This window comes from Cricetulus griseus, assembly GCF_003668045.3.
Source record: "Cricetulus griseus strain 17A/GY chromosome 1 unlocalized genomic scaffold, alternate assembly CriGri-PICRH-1.0 chr1_0, whole genome shotgun sequence".
In the NCBI taxonomy this organism is placed as follows: Eukaryota; Metazoa; Chordata; class Mammalia; order Rodentia; family Cricetidae; genus Cricetulus; species Cricetulus griseus.
Window position 1 is genome coordinate 47,734,808 of NW_023276806.1, and position 21,762 is coordinate 47,756,569.

The 21,762-nt window shown below is 40.0% G+C and overlaps 1 protein-coding gene across 2 annotated transcripts in view; it reads right to left on the reverse strand.

The window, feature by feature from the left end:
- Positions 1 to 21,762, reverse strand: part of Vav3 (vav guanine nucleotide exchange factor 3) — a 330,956-nt gene that overhangs the window by 255,729 nt on the left and 53,465 nt on the right. For both annotated transcript variants that reach the window (XM_027395541.2, XM_035451854.1), the window contains exon 2: positions 711 to 827. In XM_027395541.2, coding sequence (XP_027251342.1) covers positions 711 to 827 — 117 coding nt within the window. The remainder of the gene's footprint in view (positions 1 to 710; positions 828 to 21,762) is intronic.

Consider the following 21,762-nt stretch of genomic DNA (forward strand, 5'->3'; position numbering starts at 1 on the left):
AGCACCAGTACCCATTGAATTAATCTCACCTGACCAAAAATATATGATTTCTTTCATTATGGATTTAGTGTTCACTAAACTAATAACATAAATATTAAAACCATTTCCACGTGAAAATATCTCTGAAATGCAATTCAACAATCTCCCAGTAATGCTAGGCTCAGGGAAAGTACATCCTTAGTATATATAAAGCCCTGGGCTTGTCCTAGCAACACCCCATACCCATATTTCTTTACCTTTTCAAATATTGCCCAAAGTTTTTACATTGAGAACAGGGCACATTCTTGGCTTCCAAAAGTGAGATGATTTGCAGATAGAGAGAAGGCTGGAGGAAAAGCATATTGGTCCTGGGACATGAGTGACGGCAATCCACCATTGGAGGAGGCAAGAGCAGGAAAGACCACCTGTGGATAAAGGGTGCCCCTGCCTTAAATCACTTCCAATGTTGTTGCTGCCATTTGATTTTTTTCTTTGGAATGTGGCTTATTCTTATTTGCTAAACCACCAACATGTGACATTTAACTATACAGTGCAGATGCACAGACCTCTTAAGACATGTTGATTGAGTTAAATAATCTCCAGTAAAAAATTAAATGCTAGGCAAGGGCTAGAGCTGTAGCTCAATGGTGAAGCCCTTGCCTACCATATAGAAGACTCTGGTTCAATTCCAAGAACTATATTTAAAAAATAAATTAAAAAGCAATCAGTACCTTTCCAAAGTCACGAACATCAAACAAGTCAAATGCCTCAAAAAGTTCGCTTTTCCTCATTCCAAATGTCTCACAGCAGGCTGACAGAAATGTCCGGATATTCTTCAGGCAGAGAAACTGAGGGAGAGAAAACAACAGTATATAGTGAATTCTTCTGAGTGTGACCTGTCTTCTGTCATACACATGCTATTATAAAAGGATCAAGGAAGGACCAATGTTCACTTTTTTTCTTCTTCTATCTTTTCATGCATCCATGAAAATAATGCTCTACATGTGGTATAGTGCATGTTCATCATTTGTCCCCCCACCAGCTTCTGGTTCCCTTCCTCTTTCCAAATGCCCACCCCATTCTGCTCTCATGTCTTTTTCAAATCTGGATTCTACACACCAAAGACAATATGCATTACCTAGCTTCCTAAGCCACCTTATCGCTTTTGATCAGCCAGCAGTACTTTGAACTGGCTGTGACCAGACAAACATGGTTTGTACCCTCTTGGAACTTAAAACTGCCATATGAGATGACACCTAAACACAAACATGGGAACAATCCCTTAAGTTAAATTGTTTTACTTATGTTTTTACATAGTGCCTAGAGAAGGGATCTGGAGAGCAGGAAGGCTGGGGCAGGTCAAGCTTAACTAGGATGGGTTAAACAGTCTCACTGAGGGGGACAGAGATGTGAGAAGGTCTAAGGTAGGAGTGTCTGGAAGAGACAGTAGAGCAGAAAGAGTGTGCTGGGGAGAAAAATAAAGGTATTGTGACAAGGGAGGGCCTGTTGAGTAGCCTTTATTCTGATACGGGAAATCCCAGATGCTTGGGCCAAAGGTGAGACACAATGTAAAGGCTTTTAAGGGTCTTTGGGGAACGGGGTGTTGAAGACAGACTGAAGGACACTGGCATAGGCACAAGTCAGGGAAACAGGAGGCTACTGCACCAAGTCCAAGGGAGAGATGGCTGGACAAACATGGATACCTGCCTACTGTGTTGCATCTGAGGTGTCGCTGATTGCCAGGCAAAGATTGGGTATGTAAATCTACAGCCCAGGTGTCTGGACTTCAGATGTAAGGCTTGGAAACTTCAGCAGTGGTTCTCAACCTTCCTAATGCTGCAACCCTTTAATACAGTTCAGGTGGTGCAACCCTTTTATACAGCTATAAAATTATTCCCTTGCTACTCCATACTATAATTTTGCTACTTTTGTGAATCGTAATGTGAATATCTGATATGTAACCACTGGGGGAGGGGGTCTCAACCCACATGTTGAGAACCACTGCTTTAGAGTAGAGAAAGCATTAACCATGACATTGACTGAGGCAGACTTGGACCACCAAGTCTTAGGCGATCAGGAAGAGAAGCCCACGAAGGAGTATGAGAAAGAGTGGCCAGTGCTGAAGGAGACAATTCAGGAGAATAGGCATTCCCAAAGCCATGTAAAGTAGATGAGGAGACAAACTACATCAGATCTTCCAGGTGACCAGTAAGATGGAGATCAGCACTGCCTAGGGAACTTGGCAGTGAGGGTTATAGACTTCTTGACAGTAGGGGCTTTATATGGGGACAGGGACTGGGTCAAAGGTTGTTTGGAGCAGATCCTGCTCCAGAGGGAAGAGTGAAAGTGAAGGTAGGGTAGAGGCTGTTGAGTGGCACTGCAAAGGGAAACAGAAACATGTCAGGGAGCAGAAAGCTATCCACAAAGAGGCATCATTATACAACCAAGTCCTCGAGAAGACAAAGGAGAGGGGCTCCTATGTTGGGATGCAGAGGTTGACCTTAGATCTGAGTTGACCTTGGATGAACAAGAAGATGCTATGGAAAACTTAAGAACCAGATGTTCACTTTTAATATCTAAAGGACACATATGCACCTAAACACCTATCACAGAAGCAAATTCATTCTGGGTTTGTTTGTTTGTTTGTTTGTGACAAATTCTTAAATTGTCACTCAAGTTAACTTGGGACTCACAATATAGCCCAGAATGGCCTTGAACTCAAAGTAATCCTTCTGCCTCCGTTTATCAAGTCAACATTGATGGTCTAGACATAAGCAACGACTACTCTCAGCTTAGTAAATTAATTCTTTTGGAAACATGAGCAACCTTAACAAACATCCTACATTTTTATGTACTTATGCAAAAACTTTAAATAAATGCCGCTTACAATATGTCAATAATACCAAAATCATTTCATAAACTTGATCTTCTGATGTCTGTTGTGGGACATGCCTGTAATCTAAACTCACAAGGGCAACAGAGGAAATATTAGGCATTCAGGGTCATCCTCAGCTATACAGTGAGCTCAGAGTTAGCCTAGGCTACATGAAACCATCTCAAAACCAAGGAACAGAAAAAAATTTAACCTCCATAAGCCAGTAGCATATTAGATAATTATTGTATCTTTGTATTTATTTGTTTCCAAAGCACTGACTGGCAATATTGTATCTCGTTTGGGTTTCGTGTATTTATAAATTTGGAGAAAACTCATCTTGTTTTCTCTGCATTCAGATTTGTCATGAACTTAACTTAGACACCTTTTACCCTTTACAGGAATCATTCTCAGAGGCTTAAATATTTCAGGAGGGGTTAAAACCACAAGGGATGCATCATCAACCCCCTGAAATGCCAACAGCAACCAATCAGCACTTGCAGCCACTGCTGTCCTTTTAAAGATTCATGAGACCTTTCCAACACAGCACCACTCTGCATGTTGCCCCTCCACACAGAATAGCTTATTTACAGATTAAAAGCCTTGCATTCTGCCAAGGCTGGCAATAATTACTCTCTGGGGAATTATGCAACTGCTCTCTTGCAGTATTTTCTTTTTTTACATAATTAAGTGACAAGAGACTCATAGCTCACCATGGTTGCAAAAGCCACCCTCTGAAGACATTGCACCGAACCCACATTTTCCCCATGTGTAGGAAAAACTGCAGCGGGTTTCTACTAAAGTGCTTTGATCACGAAGTCAGAAAAGCAAGAAGCATCAATCAAAGTTGAAACAGTCGAAAACCAGTCACGCAGCCTGAAAAACAGGCCTTGCCTTTACTGGAGCCAGTGTTAACCTTACTTCACTTTCACAAGTTCAATTCTATTAAGCTCAACAAGTGTTTGCTGGATTTGAACAATGTCACTTGGGTGCTGTTGCTTTTCCAGGCAAAGCCTCAAAGCCTGATTATCCTGTTCGATAGCTGTTTCTAGCCAACCATTTTCCAATGCCCGCAACATCATCCACACTGGAAATGCTAAACAGCTCTCTCTGCTTTAAGCTTCTCTAGTAATACTCCCAGGAGACTTTCACAGTGACTGAGCGCACTAAGCTAGCCATGCACTCTACACGCCTGGGTGTTCTGCTGTGGGCACAAACAGAAACAGAGTTGAGGGACAGATGAGGTGGGCTGGCACATCGTTAGGGAGGCCCCAAACACAGCTGAGCCCACCAGACTGCCTCCCCCTATAATGTTTGCTATGCTTTGATTCTATTCATTGTTGCCAGTTTATTTAAGAAATCTAACACAAAGATTGAAAGAATAATATACCACGTACTCCAGTCTGTGACAATCACAACAATGTTAGGAATGCTTTTGTGCATGCGCACTTTATTATACTTGGTGGGTTTTTGTTGTTGTTGTTTTTCTTTTCTGTTGGAAAGGAGGGTTCGGACAGTTTTCTTCATTGCTAAATCATTCACCATGCATCTCTGAGAAGGCAGAATGCTTCCCTACATACCAATAACATTAGCACACATCAAAAGCCCAGCTTTCATCTTACTTGCAAACTTGGTTTTTAAAAGAATTAACAATGAGTAACCATTGGCTATTCAAATTTCAACCATTCCATCCTCAATCTGTTTCACTCAAGCTGAGATCTACTCGGGCAGTTTTAATTGCATTTGGCTACCTGATCTTTGGAATATATTTCCGTTTTAGCACATTTTAATTACAATATAATTATATCACTTCCCCCTTCCCTTTCTTCCCTCAATCCCCTCCTAAGTCACCTCCCTCTGACACCTCCCAGACTACTCTTCAAATTGATAGCTTCATTTATTTTATATTATTGTTAGATGCACTCACATACAAATACAACCTGCTAAGTCCATTTTTGTTTTGTGTATATGTGATTTCAGATCTGACCACTTAGTACTGGGTAACCGCAGAGGGGGCTCAGCCCTAGGAGAGGCTAATTCTAACTCTTTCAGCAGTCATTAGTTGCCTCTAGTTCTTTGTTCTATTGTTCAAGTCTTGCTTGTGCAGCCATTTCTAGAAGAGGCAACCTCAGAGTAGATGTATTTTAAGATTTCTTCTTTTATATTGAATTTTATGAAGAGTCCAGACTGACAGTCTTATAAGACATCCCATATGATTCATTTGACTGATAATTTGCTATAGATTCACTAACCTGTCCCTTCAGTATCTGCAGTGCCTGAGATCTGAAGTCTAACTGGCAGGAAAAATTCATACTGCAAACTTCACATTCCATCCCATCAGAAGGCACAGTGTTGAGTTGTTGCATCTCTTGGCTAGTTCGAAGGTCCATCGTTTAGTTAAGATCGTTGCTGGCCACTACCCCACCTCTCTCTGTCTTGTTTTTAATATTCCTACCTAGCCTGAATGTGAAAGGCCTGTGTCTGTCTTATTTCTAAACCACTTATCCCAGTGGACATCACCAACCATCCTTGCCATCATCCACTTGGACTGTAAAATAATGATTTTTTTCCAGTTCCATCTTTTTTCCTCGTTTGTTAACTGACATTCTTTTACATAAAAAAAAAAAAAATCAAAGCTGGTGGTGATGGCACACGCCTTTAATCCCAGCACTTGGGAGGCAAAGACAGGTAGATCTCTGTGAGTTCAAGGGCAACCTGGTCTACAGAGGAAAGAGTTCTGGGACAGCCAGGGCTAAACAGAGAAATCATGTCTTGGCAAAAAAAGAAAAATATATATTAAACCTTAGGGGGCTGGAGAGATGTCTCAGTGGTTAAGAGCACTGGCTGCTCTTCCAGAGGACGGGGTTCAATTCACAGCACCCACATGGCAGCTCACAACTGTCTGTAACTACAGTTCCTAAGAACCTGACACCCTCACACAAACAAAACAACAATGCACATTTAAAAAAAATCATCCCATCATTCTCATGTTTCTTCTTTTGAATAAGAACTGATTCTCATATGATACTAGATTTGGTCCTGGAAGACCCTTTGGCCCCACCTCCATTTCACTTTGTGAACTTGCTGTCTTACATACAATTCTCCAATTCACAGTTTTCATGATCTGGTTCTGAAATCAGCCAAGGTCCCAGGCAAGTCTGTTTTCATTTGCAAATGGTATTTAGAAAACAAAAGAGCATCCGGCAGCTCCTGCATTACAGGCAACAGCAATCAGTGGAATGGCACCTTCCTCCACATTATCAGGAAGTGACCTAGCACTTCCGATAGAAAGAGCGCATTTAAACAGAACTGGCCTAAGAGGCCTCTAATGAAACTTTTTCAGAATTCTTTAATTTTCTTAGAGTGCCTAAGAAGCCAGCATGCATCTCAATCTTTTCAAAAGACAGGACACTGGAGGTCACTGCAGAAGGCCCACAGCTAGAAATGTGGCTCACACAATGTCAGCCAGCACAAGCTTTCCTCCAGTCTATTCATCTTTTGGGATTAAAAGGAGTTTCCTGGTCTTCTGTGTCATCTGCAAAGGCTTAAACAAATTGCCTTCAGGAAGATACTTCACAGACCAAAACTAGCCCATCTCATTATTTCATAACCATTTCTTATTCTCCACCAAAAGCTATGCAACTTTATCAAAGCCATCTCACTGATTTACATGAGATCACTTTAGGTGCTCTTAGAAGATTAGCCTTTAGAAATCAGGACTAAATAACTTAATTTTTTAATTTTTATATGTTTCTATACAAGATGAATATTTAATAAGGATACATGAAATTCAAATAGCCATATGTTTATTTTTAAAACATTAACGAGATACCTATAATGTGTTAGACATTGTGAATTTCCTAAGATACATCAGTGGATTCTGTTTTATTATTAGTATGTTGAAAAGTTAATTGAAAGTACCAAAAACTGGGTCCAAAAAGTAAATAGAACTCAGAATCCCTCATTCAAGCATCAGAGAACAGAAAATAAACCTGGGGTTGCACAATAGGGTGGCAACTGCTATACAAATGTAAGAAGTTTCCTTGGGAGTCCTAGAGCATGAAAGCAACTTTCTGAAATAACTGGTACACCACGCAATGTGAGGGGTAAAAGTCTCTAAGAGTGAAACGGCTGGTGTTTGGATGAGGAAGGAAATAGCCAGAGTCAGGGTGTGTGTGTGAGAAGAGATGGGTAAGGGTGGACCCGGAAAGCAGCAGTGAGAAGACTGAGGGAGCTTGCAGTTACCTGGCAGGCCAAAGAGATACATACCGGCTTTATCGTAGCAGTGACGGGGTTAAAGGGTCTTAGGTGGAAGAACTGAGCAAGGCTCAGCATTATGTTTTAGTGTTTTGAGTGACTGTTCTGTTCCAGCTTCTATGAGAAGTATTGATAGTATTTAGTCCTCACCACAACCCAATCAGGAAAATTTGGTTTTCTTTTCTATCTACAGAGTCTTAGAGATTTATTCAAACTTACAAAATCACATTAGCCAAAGTAATGGAGTCCAGATCCAAGTCCAGGCTTTTTTACTTAAGTGCCCACATCCTTAACTACAAAATTATAGCAACTTCACCTTCAGTGCATGAAGAAATATACGGCTTTCTTTTTATCATGACAAGAGTTAGATAGAAAACACAAAACATTAACCTTACAAGGGATGACAGTTGTTGAGAGTAGAAGGGTGGAAGCAGGAGAAGAAAGAACTCTAGGTCATATGGAAAGGGTAAGGGTGGGAGAAGAAAGACTTGATAAGATTGCACCCATATCTCTAGTCAGCACTGGCATTCACTGGGATGCTAACAGCAAATGGGGTTCAAAGTATATGAAAGTGATGACAGGCTGAGTCAGAAATTCTATTCTTCATATGTGGAAAGGCCCAGTGGATCTGTATCCCACTCAGGAGTGCCTAGGGATGAGTGAAGAATGCTAATAGCAAAGCCACCTTGCATTCACTTGCCACTTTAGCTCTCTGCCCCTAAAAAAAAATGAATAGATTAGTATTCAAACTGGAGTGATGGAAATGGCAAAAAAGGCACTCAACATCTTTGTAACCTTCAAAAAAAAAAAAAAAAAACAAGTATAGCACCTACAAGTCTATGATACCTTAGAAAGATCTATCAGGCCAAAGCAGTCTAGACCTCATCAAACAGCTACTGCAAAGATGGCAGCTTTCAGTCAAAAGTCCAGCACAGATGTGGGAGCAGCTCACAAAGGCCCACCCCGAGGCAGCTGAAGGCTTCTGTGGTGGAGAGCCAGTTTTCTTCGGGGGGATGACAAACTACTAGAGATAGTTCTCTCCTATGTGGGTTCCAAGAACCAAACTCAAGTTGTCAGGCTTGGGGGCAAGCACCTTTCCCTGATCAGCTATCTCACTGAACCCCTTAAATAAATTGGGTAAATCATATACCTCCTGGAAATTAAACACAAAATAAAAACAGGTCTTCATTTGCTGAGGACCACGCCTGTGCATTTTCCTTGTGGACCTGCAGGTGTCAATAGGGTTCCATGGGGATTATCCTGTGAATAACACTCAGCTAGGCAGCATGGTACCTTCAAAGTACTTCACCTGGACCCTAGTAGGACAAATATCCTCAAGGACAGTGAGGGAAGAATGCGGACAGAGGGAAAAGAGGTTCCTTAGTGCCAGCCAAGTACTCAAAACACTGGATCGATTTTCCGAGCAGACCAACCTCAGCTTAATTGTAATGTTTATAAATCGCTTACTCAAAATATAGTAACTTTACTCCATTTAAAGTCATAAAGATGTTTTCTGGTTTTGTTGTTTGTTTGTTCTTAATCTTTGAGGGTGAGATGCATACCACAGCATGCATATTGGAGGTCAGACAACGACGACCTTAAAAGCCAGTCCTTGGTTTCCACCCTGTTTGCAACATTCTCTCTTGCCATTCACTGCTGTGGACACTAGGGAGATGGCCATTAGAGAGCCGGGATTGCACACACTCGCCAAGGTTTACACGGGTGTTAGGGATCCAAACCCACCTCTTTGTGTCTGGATGGCAAGTGCTTTACCCACTGGGCCATCTCCTTAGTCCACCAAAATTTGTTTTACATTTTCTTAACGACAGTGTACATGCATGGAAAGTGTAGTTTCGCTGGAATGATCACACTCCTAAGTGTAAGGCAGATCACACGTTCACCTACTCTGCTCTGCAGCCCCTGGCTCACACCTGTTCTGGAAATGGGCACGCTGGAGTATAATATCGGTTTGCCCAACTGTTGTCCCAAGAAACAGTAAACACTTTCAGAGCAAAGAAAATATGTTTCATCTCTGTGCCCCAGGTGCCCATCCAACAGCACCTGGCTTTAAATAAACTTCTGAAAGGGTGTTGAAGCAGATGGTTCACAGGGAAAGAAAGAAAAAAACAAACAAAAAAGAGAAATAACTACAAACCATCTTTTGGCCACCAGGAAACTCAGAGTAAATTTTTACATTAAACTGTCATCGTATCCTTTTACCTATATGTCAATACAGCAATATATCTTTTTTATTGAGTTACTTCAAAGCCTTTTGGATGGGCTGGAGAGATAGGCTGCTTTTTCCAGAAAATGAGAGATTGGCTCCCAGCACCCAAGTTGGGAGGTCCGCAATCACCTGTAATCCAGACATTTTTGAGGATTTGTTGGTATTGGTTTTTACAAATAAAATGAATAAAAATTTCAAATTATTAGATTGTTATTGACATAACATTTTTATCTGGGTTGTCAGCTTCCGGTGCATGGTTCAATAGCGGATTACTAGCTGATTCCCAGGAAACCCTAGCCAAGAGTCACCATCACTCTATTTTGTTTGTTCTTTCTATCAGTGCCACAGCAGTGGTTAACAAGAGTAGCATGAGAAGTAAAACTAGTAGTGGTGCTAATCACATTGGCAATGGACCTGGAGAGGATGAACCTAACCTACACACCCACACCTAGATGAGAAACTAACTGACCATCCCAGGCAAGGCTCCTCAGAACTGCAGGCCACCCTAAAAAACAAGTGTCTCCTGGACCAAGGAATGAAATCGCCTTGTTTGTTTGTGTCACTTCAGTGAGATGGAGGCTGGGCAGTTCCTCCCTGGAGAACAGCATTCACCATGAAGAATAACTCACCTCTGTACCCTGGCACCTTAAAAGATAGCCTTACAAATTTGCCCTTCACACATAATAGGAGCAAATGTTAATGTTTTTATGTTTTCTGCTGCTGTGTTTGTTGTGCTAGTATTTTTATTAAGTTTTTAAGAATCTCATACAATGTATTTTGGTCATATTTCCCCCCAGTTCCTCCATTAACTCCTCAAAGATCCTCCCCAATTCCAAATAGATCAAGTACCCCAATGTTAGACCCGAAACTTGGAATCTTCTACAACAGAGAGCAGGGAGTGCATTTCAGGATACAGGCTCAGGGAAGGACTTTCTGAATAAGGCTCCAGTTATCAAGGGAATAACACTAGCAGAAAACAATTAAAAATGTTCTGAACTGCAAAGGAAATGGCTAATCAATTGAAGAGGCAGCCTACAGAATGGAGACAAATCCTTGCCAAGTTGACATCTGATGTAGGATGTACATTTCACTCAATCAAACACCAAACAAACTACCCAGTTTAAAAGTGGGCTATGGAGCTGAATAAAGCTCTCAGAAGAACTACAAATGGCTATAAAATATTCTTAAAATGTTCATCATGATCATCCCCAGGGAAACACAAATTTAATTACTTTGAGATTTGATGTTACTCCAGTTACAATGGCTAAGATTAAGAAAACATACTTCAATAGACTCTGGGAAGTCAGTGTTGATCTCAATGGGTTCAAGCTGAAACTGAACTTAATGGTTCTTTGGGTAATAGTGATATTGTTAATGACAGTAGTTGTAAAATATAATGTGATTTTAATCCTTTATATGTAAATGTATATATGTGAATACGTCATTAATTATTCTTTAGGGAAGAAGTAATTAATATCCTAAATTACCACAACACATAAAATCAGCAGCTGTTCATTCTGGCTTTTTATTGATTTTCTTTATATAAAAGTCTATGTTTTGATATTTTATCCTTCAAGCTTCATGATAAATGGCCCCAATTCCTAAATTTGAATTAACAAGTTTTAAAAGAAATCTTTTGCTAGGCATATGTCATAGTATTTTCAGTTCAAAACTCTTGGTGTCAAATCTCATGAAGCCAGGGCACAGGAATGACACTTCTGCATGGAGTCACTAAGATACTGCAGCCAGAGCACCACAGCCACCATGCTCAGGTACATAACTAATGATTCCGTGTGGGTTGATCTCTTTATCTGGGATCCATATAAATGTTCCTGACAAGCTTTCAATTTTCCCGGTTTAATTTCTACTTGCTCATTTCTTTGTGACAATAAAGTAGGGATAATAAATCATTAAATTAAAAAAAAGATAAATTTTACAAGACAGGTTATCCAGGCTCTACCAACCAGTCTGCTATCCTGGCTCCCGCTAAAAGTTGTTTGAGCATCATTTTAAAGTATCCTTAATGTCAAAATCTTTATTAATTCCTGCATATGAAGATAAGTTTTTTAAAAAAACATTAATAGATGCTTTATAATCTTATAGCATTGTTAAAGACAGAGGACAAGGCTGTTAACCTTACACTGTAGAACCATTGTCCCTGTAAAAGAAGGCTTCTGAGGTACAATCAAAAATGAAACGAAGCATTTTCCTACCTGAGTTCAACTTCAGAAAGGAGAGCCATAAATAACTTTTCTATGACGTAACCGAAACAACAAAATAATAAACTGCCCTTCCGGTCAGCAGAAATCATAGCTTTAAAGCAAGCAAACCACCTTACCCCACAGGATGCTTGAAAGAGCCTGTTTTCTTTCCTTTTTATTTAATACATTTTGAATTAAAATATAATTACATCTCCTCCCTCCTTCCTTTTCTCCACTCACCCAAGCCCTCCCATACCCGTCACATGGATGGCCTCTCTTTCTTTGATTATGATTGTTACATTCTAACTTAAGACATTCAGAGTAGGCTTCGGTTCATGCAGATTGACTCTGGAACAAAATCATTCACATCTTATCAGTCATTGTTTTTCTGTGCTAAATGTCACCCTAGATTTCCCCACATTACTAGCCTCTCATATTGTCTCTGTAGCCACGTCCCTCTAAATTTAGCATCAACAACAAATTTTACATAAGTCAAAAGACAGCATCATTGACATTTTGCAGTCAAGGGCTTAGAACAATTAAAAAGATCTCCCCAATAGCTTTGTCAATGCCTGGGTTGTTCAGGAGTCCCTGCAGGGCCACTTTCCCAACAAAGGGATTAGATGTAATACATTCCTTGCACCTGAGGCCTCATTTGGTGATGAGAGATGTCCAGGAGGATTTGGAGAAGGGGAAAACATTATTAGAATACATTGTAAAGAAAAAAAAACTATTTTCAATAAAAGAAAAATAGAAAATGTTCAGAAAAGTAAAGTTTTAAAAATGGGTTTTTTAATGAAAAAAAAAAAAAAAAACAGGAAAAAAGACCTTCCCAAGTAAACCTAGCCAGTGGGTGGGTGATATGGATGCATACCTGCCAGAGACTATTCTGAATCAATAAACTAATGATCTTCTTATAACCATACCAGTTATAATTGCTATCATATATAAATTATATAAAGTTATATTGACTATTCTCTGCATATATATATATATATATCATCACTTGATCATATATTGCCTCTCCATTCCTACTCTTGCTCTCTACTCTCTTCTTCCTCACTCTGAACTCCTACCTCTCCCTTATGATTGAACTTCTACTTTGGGATTTTTTTTTTCCGAGACAGGGTTTCTCTGTGTAGCTTTGGAGCCTATCCTGGCACTCACTCTGGAGACCAGGCTGGCCTAGAACTCACAGAGATCCGCCTGCCTCTGCCTCAGGAGTGCTGGGATTAAAGGCGTGCGCCACCAACGCCCGGCTACTTTGGGATTTTTAAGATTCCACATATAAGTAAAAACAAGGGCTACTTATATTTATGCTTACAACTTACCCTTTTCCATGTGTGTGTATAAACCACGCTTGCTGGATATACTCATCTGTTGATGGAGAACTAAGCTAATTCCACAATCTGGCTATTACGAATGGAGCTTGGTAAACAGATATGCAGGTAATATGACTTTAATTTCATTGGTGATTATTATTCAGTTTATAGCCAGCTGGATCGTGCTGTAGTTCTGTTTTTGATTTTTGAGCAACTTCCAAACTGTTAACCAGAGTAGAAGGGACACAACTCAGGATTCACACCACACTTCTGTTTGTTCCTAGTTGTCCTGTTCCCCTATTCTTGAATGAGTCAGTACTAACGGGCAAACAACAATGGCTGAACTCAGTTCTCTCCCTGAACAACTGAGTGAGCATTACCAAATGAGTACAATTAAGATGATACAGCATCTGAGGACCATGGCCAGCACTGAGTGAGAAAAGAGGCTCCCCACACAAGTCCAATGGTGTTGTGGAGAATATTCCTGAAAGTAGAAAAGAATGGAGAATACTCTCTAAGTCATTGCCCAGGCTAGAGCATTTTTACATTAAATGCTGCAGGAGAAAAGAGCTTAAATAAGAGCCAAGCATTGTTAATAATGACATTCATCTTCCCCTTTAGAAATAGGACACGCACTGCAAGTGGCTGGGTAAAAATCAGACAGTGCACACAGTTCAAATGAAACTAGAATTTTTAAATTGTCTTTTAAATCTCTATAAACCACATCTGCCTTATCGGACTGGGGAGGCAAGAGATACTTATCATACTTCTTTAGTTTGACTCGGGAAGGTATACAACCCGAAAAGGACCTTTTGGTGGGAAAGTGACTAAGTTAAGTGCCTGGAGATTGCAGAAAGTAAGCCTGAAGTGTATAGAAGATAGTGTTTTCTAGAGTTAGGGTTAAAAGACTTGATATTTAATTGATTAAAATTAAATTCACTGGGAAATTTTGACTCAAATACAAAAAACTGAAGGAAACTGACTGTGGGAATTAGCTTGGGGTAAATAACCCACTTACTTGTGTTGTCAATGCTTAGTTTTATTACCTGATACGGAGCCTTCCTTCTGTTTTATGCTCCAAGTTTTACAATCTATATTATAGGAAAATAACATTAAGGATTTCTTCCTAGGTTCTGCATGACATTTTGGCACCTGCACTAAATCACTATACTAACAAAAATTTAAATATGAGGTTTGTGTGTCTATTACCTATAGGCTAACTATAATTTGTAAATAAATGCATTTTAATTCAGTATTGTTTCAGTATTTATACATAAGTCTATACATGAATTAATCATATGTCTATCTTCAGTGCAAAGTATACATTACTGATTTTATAACTCACTTCTTGTGTTTTTCCTTATATAAGGTAATGATATTAAACCTCATCAAAATTCAGGTCACCAAGATGAAGAGCTGATGGGCAGGAGAATGAGTCACAAAGAAACAGAGAAAGGAATCTCTCTCCTGATCTTTGCCAAGATGCAGTCTGCAAACAAGATAAGATTTTTCTTAGCATAGATGCCCTCTGTTTCAAAACACTTTAAATGTCAGCATTAGTGTTCTCTCAACTGGTTTCTTTCTCATAAACATTTTATTATGGGGTCAGCACTAAGCTTAGATAGATAGATAGATAGATAGATAGATAGATAGATAGATAGATAGATAGATAGATAGATAGATAGATAGGTCACATGATGTGTGCTATCAGTTTTTCTTTCATTGAACAAACAGTTACACCTTTATCACTATGATTTCATTTTGTGGCTATAAGCAAGAGGCTACAATAATATTTTAAATGATTTCCTATTAATGCTTTGTTGTGATACATTGGCTACCTTTCTCTTACCTTGCAAACTGGCTTTTTTTCAGCTTTCATTTTTGTGTCTAGGAAAATATTTCTCCCAAGGGCATCCATCCCCAACATCATAAGAAAAACAAATATGCACACAGAGGTGTTTAATTTGATTTTTCAGAGCCTATGCATTGTGAGCAAAGGTATATGAAACTACTTTTAAGACATTAAGCACCAAATGTAATAGTGTTCTTACAATAGTCAATTTTTTCCCTAGTCATTGATAACCGTGTAAGATCACAAAGTAATATAAAAAAACTACAGAAAATAAACAACATGATATTCCATGAACATACTGGTTCCATAAAAGATATCTCACAGGGGCAAAACTATGTAAGCCAACTGGGATATACACAAGATGCTGATTGGGACTGCCACACTTTCCATGGCCACCCGTGTCCTCCCCCAAAGACACTTACAAACGCCCAAAGTATTCTCATAGACATCTAGAAATAGAACTTAACATTTCAGGCAGGTAGAGTCACTATGGCACAAATTCCTAGCACCAATTAAATGCTAATTAAAGTGGTTTTCTGGCAGGGGCTTCTCTGAGCAAAATTCATAGCCAGTGGTGATCTCACCACAGAGAACAAGTTTGGAAACTAGGATGATGGGGAATGTCCTTCTGTGTATGTTTATCTTATTGATTGTTGAATAAAGTACTGTTGGTCAATGAAGAAGCAAGTTAGGCAGGACTAGGAGTCAAGGAGGATTCTGGGAAATGTAGTAAGAGAAAGTCTTGTGATACCGGCAGAAAGTGACATAGCAGGCAGACTCAAATACAAGTAAGGACAAATAGGAAGTCGTTCTCTTTGCTCTTGCTCTTGCTCTTCGCCTACTCTCTGCTCTGGAGCCACCATGTGATCTGCTGACAAAAGAGGGCGCTTACTGCCGGAGTCCTCCATAAGATAAGTCTTGTGATTATGGTTGATAATTAAGACTAAGCTAGCATATAAGAAATCCTAGTCAATTGGCCAGCAGCATTGTACCTAATATAAGTCTCTGTGTATTATTTGGGGTCCTAATGCATCGGGCAGAAAACAAGTGGCTTGGTGTAAAGACTTGTTGTTACCTAGATCAAAAATGTAATTTTCTCTTCTTAAAGATGGAACAGTGGGGAAGAGTTTACATTTAAAATGGCACCAGATTACTAGATCAATTGTCCTCATCTACAGTCACTGCAGAAAGTTCCAGAATAACTCATAAACATCTCAAATACCCTAAAACCTCACCATAACAGGGTGACACACATCTCTCTCTCCCTTTTTTTTTTTGAGGTTTTTTTTTGAGTTTTTTTTCTTTTTTACATATATTTTTTTAATTTAAATTCTTTAATTTACTATTCATATTTACATATCCATCTCCCCTATTCCCTCATCCTCCCATCCTCCCATGTTCCCCACCAACCCACCCAACCCATCCCCCAACTCCTCTTCAGGGATAGTGAGGCCCTCCACCAGGGACATTCAAAGTCTGTCATATCACTTGGGGGAGGGCCTAGGCCCTCCTTGCTGTATCTGGGCTGCAATAGTATCCCTCCATAGGGAATGGGCTCTCAAAGTCCATTTGTGCTCTAGGGATAAAGACTGGCTCCACTGTAAGAGGTCCCATAGACTGTCTTGGCCTCCTAGCTGGTACCCACATTCAGAGGGCTTGGTTCAGTCCAATGCTGTTTCCCCAGCTTCATAACTAGGGTCTCCATGCTCTTACTAGGTCAGGTCAACTGGTTTTGTAGGTTTCTGCAGCACCTTCTTGGCTCCTTTGCTCATTCCTCCTCCCTCTCCACAACTGGATCCCAGGAGTATGGTTCAGTACCTAGCTGTGGGTGCCTGTTTCAGCTTCAAACTGAAATGAAACTCTGGATGAAAACTCTAGAAATGGTAACCAAGGTAGACATCAATCTCATTATAGGGGAAGGGCATCAATGGTATCTTCTCCACCACACATCTCTTAACACATAAAGCTTCATGATTAGGAAAGTGGAAAAGCCAAAGTATTTCCTAATCTTGGCAGACTCGCCTCAAAGAAAAACAGAGGCATACAAAGATAATCTAATGATATAACTATGTATGATTTAAGACATAGATGCTTTCTTAATATTCCTGAATTTTTTTAATGGTGCACGTCAAATACCGCAGCATTTTGCCTCTACACTAAGAAACAGCAACTGAAAGGCATCTGAAGTTTCTGAATGCTTTGGCCAGATTTAGTTAGTATATATTCTCAAGCATATCCCAGAACTCTCCTAAGGACAGAGCAGAAAAACACATCCTGGTGTCCCAGCTCTCTGAAGTTGCCTTGTCTACTATACATCTAAAATTTCTGTCTTGCCTCATGCTTTTTTTAAAGCAGGGTTTTAAGAAGCCCAGACTGACCTCAAACTGACTGTGCCCCCATGTTATCCTTGAACTCTTATTTCTCCCAAGTGCTGGGATTAGAATGTCTTTGTCATATGTCAATTTTGCCTTCTAGTTCTTTAGATAGCTATGTTTGTTTTCACACAAAAGGCAGTATCAACTACTCGATATTGATCCAATCCCCTCTCAACCCTCCATTGTCCATATCTCCCACAAAGCTCCCAGAAACCATTAACTGAAAAAGGGATAACATGGGCGGGGGGGGGGGGCTGCCATCTACTCCATGAAGGAATAGTGAGTTTCTACAATAGCTAGTAGCCTTCTGGGTGAAGCATGACCTACTCCATTCCCCCCAGCCATGTAGACAAAGGTCTTTTCATAAAGTCCCCTGTTGGTTACTGTATGTTTACATTATTAATATAAAGGTGACTCTTGCAAAGTAAAGCTTCCAGTCTTGGGGTCTCCAAGAGGCAACAGAAAGCATTCTATAGATTATATTCAACTGGATTCAAATATTCAGATACTGCCTGGCATTTGAAGTTTGTTGATATTTTAAATGTCTACTAGAAACACACATTTCATAAAATATGTAACTAAAATGCTCATACATGAGAATGTATTGAATATGAATACAAAAGAGCCAGAAGGCAGGGATGACTTTGGTGAAATGGATATGACACAATCTATGTATCATGAACTCACAGAGCTGTGGTTTCCTACACAAGATCTGCAGGACAAGATCAAGACAGTAGACAGTACAGCATGGAAACGGGGCTCATAAGTCCTCATCCCTAGCTGAGAAACTACAGAAGGCTGTTAGGAAGGACATCCAGATTTATTTAGGGGTGTGTTCCCTCATTGGCAGATCAGGGTCCAGTGGATGGCCCCATCCTATCTGTATAAGGACAGCACAAACTGAACTCAGTGGGTTATGAAAAAAATTAGAATACCTGATGTTGGGAGTGGAAAATATATATGGAAGGAGCCAGAGGGAGATGTAGGAATTCAGTTTTAAAATATGTTGTAAGTACTTAAAAATACTTCATCGATGGATGTCCATTTCAGCCTAAGAAAGGAATGCATGCAGGTCCGATGTTAACACCCTCTGAATATCAGAGAAAGAGATGTAGTGGACGCAGCACCTGAATATTAGGGAAGTGAATTCACAAATGTGAGGTCAAGTATATGATGGAGATGGTGAAAGTGTGCTCACGGCTCTCTAACAGCATACAGAATGGAACGGTTGTTCTCTCCAGAGAGATTGAAAAAGCCCGCTACATTGCCTGTTTCCTGAGCTATTATTTACTACCTATGAATTGTGACAGCATCTTATTTTACCAAGCACATAAAAATTTATGATAGAGTTGTTAGTATTCAGGTATTTGTACTGTCCTGCCTTTGCAGTTCTGACAGAATATGTCCTCAGTTGCTGCCACTAAGAGCACCTCCTGTGTATATTCACTATGTTCCCTTTTTGAAATTGCCCTGCCCACCTCCCATCTCTCTCTCTCTCTTTCTCTTCCTCCCTCCATCCCTCCTCTTTGCTTCTTTTCCCCCACTCTCCTGCTGTTCCCGTCTCCAGAGGCTGGTCTCTCCCCTTCCCCTTTCCCCTTTTTATCATTCTTTTCCCCAAATAAGATAAACCCTTCACCTGAACTCTGTCACATGGCTTCTTTCTCTCATGCAGCTTTTTTTTTTCTTATTACAACAAGAGTAGCAAAGATATAGTCAGTCATATAGATATACTAATACAAAGAGCCTAATACAACCTGGGCTAGCAAAAGAAAGCAGCCACCAAGTCAACTCAGTCACTAAACATCCTTTTCCAAAGCCTACCCAATCCTGTGCAAGGTAACAAATAGCATGCTCCACTATGTACAATGACCTTACAGCACACTGCAGGAGAGAGGTGAGCAATTATTCCAAAACATTTTTGTAGGGAGAAATCCTGTTTACAGGTACCGCTAACAATGCCCTCTTGGGGCTGGTCACCACCCTGGTATAACAAGGGTTTAACTAGTAAGGAGGCATGCACGCAGGCCCCCTTCCCTCTTCCTTCTGGCTGAGCAGACCAGGAGGCATCTTGTGGATCACTCCTGCTCCAGTGCAAACCTGGTCACTGGCTCCCTTGCATGAGTACTTTCTTTCTTTCTTTCTTTCTTTCTTTCTTTCTTTCTTTCTTTCTTTCTTTCTTCCTTTCTGTCTGTCTGTCTGTCTGTCTTTCTTTCTTTCTTTTGTTTTTTTGTTTGTTTGTTTTGTTTTTTGAGACAGTGTTTCTCTGTGGCTTTGGAGGCTGTCCTGGAACTAGCTCTTGTAGACCAGGCTGGTCTCAAGCTCACAGACATCCACCTGCCTCTGCCTCCCAAGTGCTGGGATTAAAGGCGTGTGCCACCAACGCCCGGCGAGTACTTTCTTAATAAATTACCTGTTATCAATCTAGTTCTAGACTCCACTTTGTAGACATCATTACATTTTTTAAAATGCCATTACAGTGTGTGCTCATGGTTACCAAGTCACAGATAACACACATTCAGGGAAGGTACAAGAAGCAGGCATCCATATTTGAACTCTGCAGAGAGTTCAATCATGGGCCTTTCTAAGGAAATATGATGTGCCAAGTTCTTTGTAGTGTTGCTTCATGACCTTCTTAGGATCCTGTGAAATAGGCAGTCTTTCCATGTTTTAGGTACAGTATATACAGTTAGAGGGGAGATCTTCACTGTTTAACAGTGAGGCAAGACATTTTCTCTCCTGAATACAGAATGAAATGTTGTTATGGTGCCTAACCTATGAGTGGGCCATGCAGTACTGGTCTCACATTTAGTGGATTGGATGTGCCATCAAGGTAAGTTCCTTACCCACAAGAGCAGGCTGCTAAGTACAATCTCTTTGCCTCTAAACCGCAAGCAAAGTAATGCTATAGTAAGCAGAGTGATTGACACCATATTTCCCTTCATTTCCTATAAATGGCCTTTTGAAATAGCTATCTTCATCATGGCATGAAGTAGGTATGGCTCCGGCATCAAGTTACAACCTCATATTAGTAACTGTGCAGTCTCTGATACCTGAGACAGACTCACATCTTATACAGAACTATTCCTGGCAGTGTTGTTGTGCAATTAAGCTCCCAGGAAAACAGAGCCCACGTGCTCTTTCTTCACTTACACTGTTAATGAATGCTTGTCTTCGCCCTACTGTTTTATGTAAATAAGGCTTTCAAAGAAATCTGCCTTATGCCAGAGACTCAGTAAATAGCTGTATCACCCACTTACAAATAAATTCAAACACTGACAATAAGATATGTGATGCTGCATGTAGTAAGGATTATTAGACTATGAACGTATAATAGGTCAAACAACTCTAGGAAAATATGACTGGAAAAGCTGTCAATATGACCAGAGAAAAGATCAGTGCCTGCTATGTCTCAGGTACGGCAGATGACAATTTGATAGGGGGCAGGTAATTCTCCATCTCCCCTCATGACCTACTAGTTATGATCATTGATCTGAAATCTGAAAATATGCCCATAACACCCTGCAACACCAAAACAATGTCATGGGGACAGGACAGATTATTTTTTATTTACAAAGGCATTGCAGGAATAGTCAACATCTGTCAGACACCACACTGACTGTCAGCTGGAATTACCACACAGTTCCAGTATAAGGTCACTGCATTCCTTTGGGGGACATATTTTTTGTGAAGTTGGACATTAAGAACTATTGTGATGTACACACAACTACAGAACGTTTGATGCAGAAAAGAGAATAAGGGAAATACTATTCAAAGATGCAGGTGGGAGAGAAACCTCAGTTTACACAAATGTTCTGTAAACCAGTAAAATCGGAGAACCCCTAGGGGACAGGAGGCTAGATCAGGGGTCAAATAAAAGTTTGACCTGCTCTTCTGTGACACTCCCAATATGACTAATGTGCAATTGGTAACTGAATGTACCTATGTTATCCATATACTACAGCTATTACCATGTATATTTTCTTCATACTTACATTAACTTTGTTCCTCTTTCATCCTGTGTCATTTATCTAAATATGATAATTGTTTTGTAAGCAATGAAGTAATGTTTATTTCACATTTGATACAAATAGTCTTTCCATTTTGTGTAACATTACCTCTTTTCTATCCTTTATTGCCACATATAGAAGCACTGTTAAATAATCCACATAAGAGATTTCTGGTTGAAACTCCTTTATGATTTACACTGTAAGCAGATCAACATTATTTTCTCTTGCATTCAATACATTTTAGAATATTCTAAGGTCTTACACATTTAAATGTTCAAGAAAACATTTGTCTCAGAAGCCAGAAGTCATTACACAAAAATTCCAGTGTTGGGTATGAAATATCTCCCTCTAGGAGCCATTGGTCATGGAGGTTCCATGGATACACCAAACCAATACAGATTATTGTCACTGTTCTTAATTGCCCAGCAGGATGCTGAAAAACATCCTCATCTGCCTCCCTAGCTTTAAATCCTGGAAGTAGCAATACCAATCTGCCAGACAAAATATGAACAATGATTCAATAGGGGCACGTATGTCGTGAGGGAAGGGGTATCAACAAATATCCTGTGTGTGGCCAGCTTTGCAGAAGTGAATTCATACCTTGTATTGTAAACTCTATCAAAAGCCCATGGATATAGAGGTCATGGACCCTAGTAGGTAAGGTACCAAC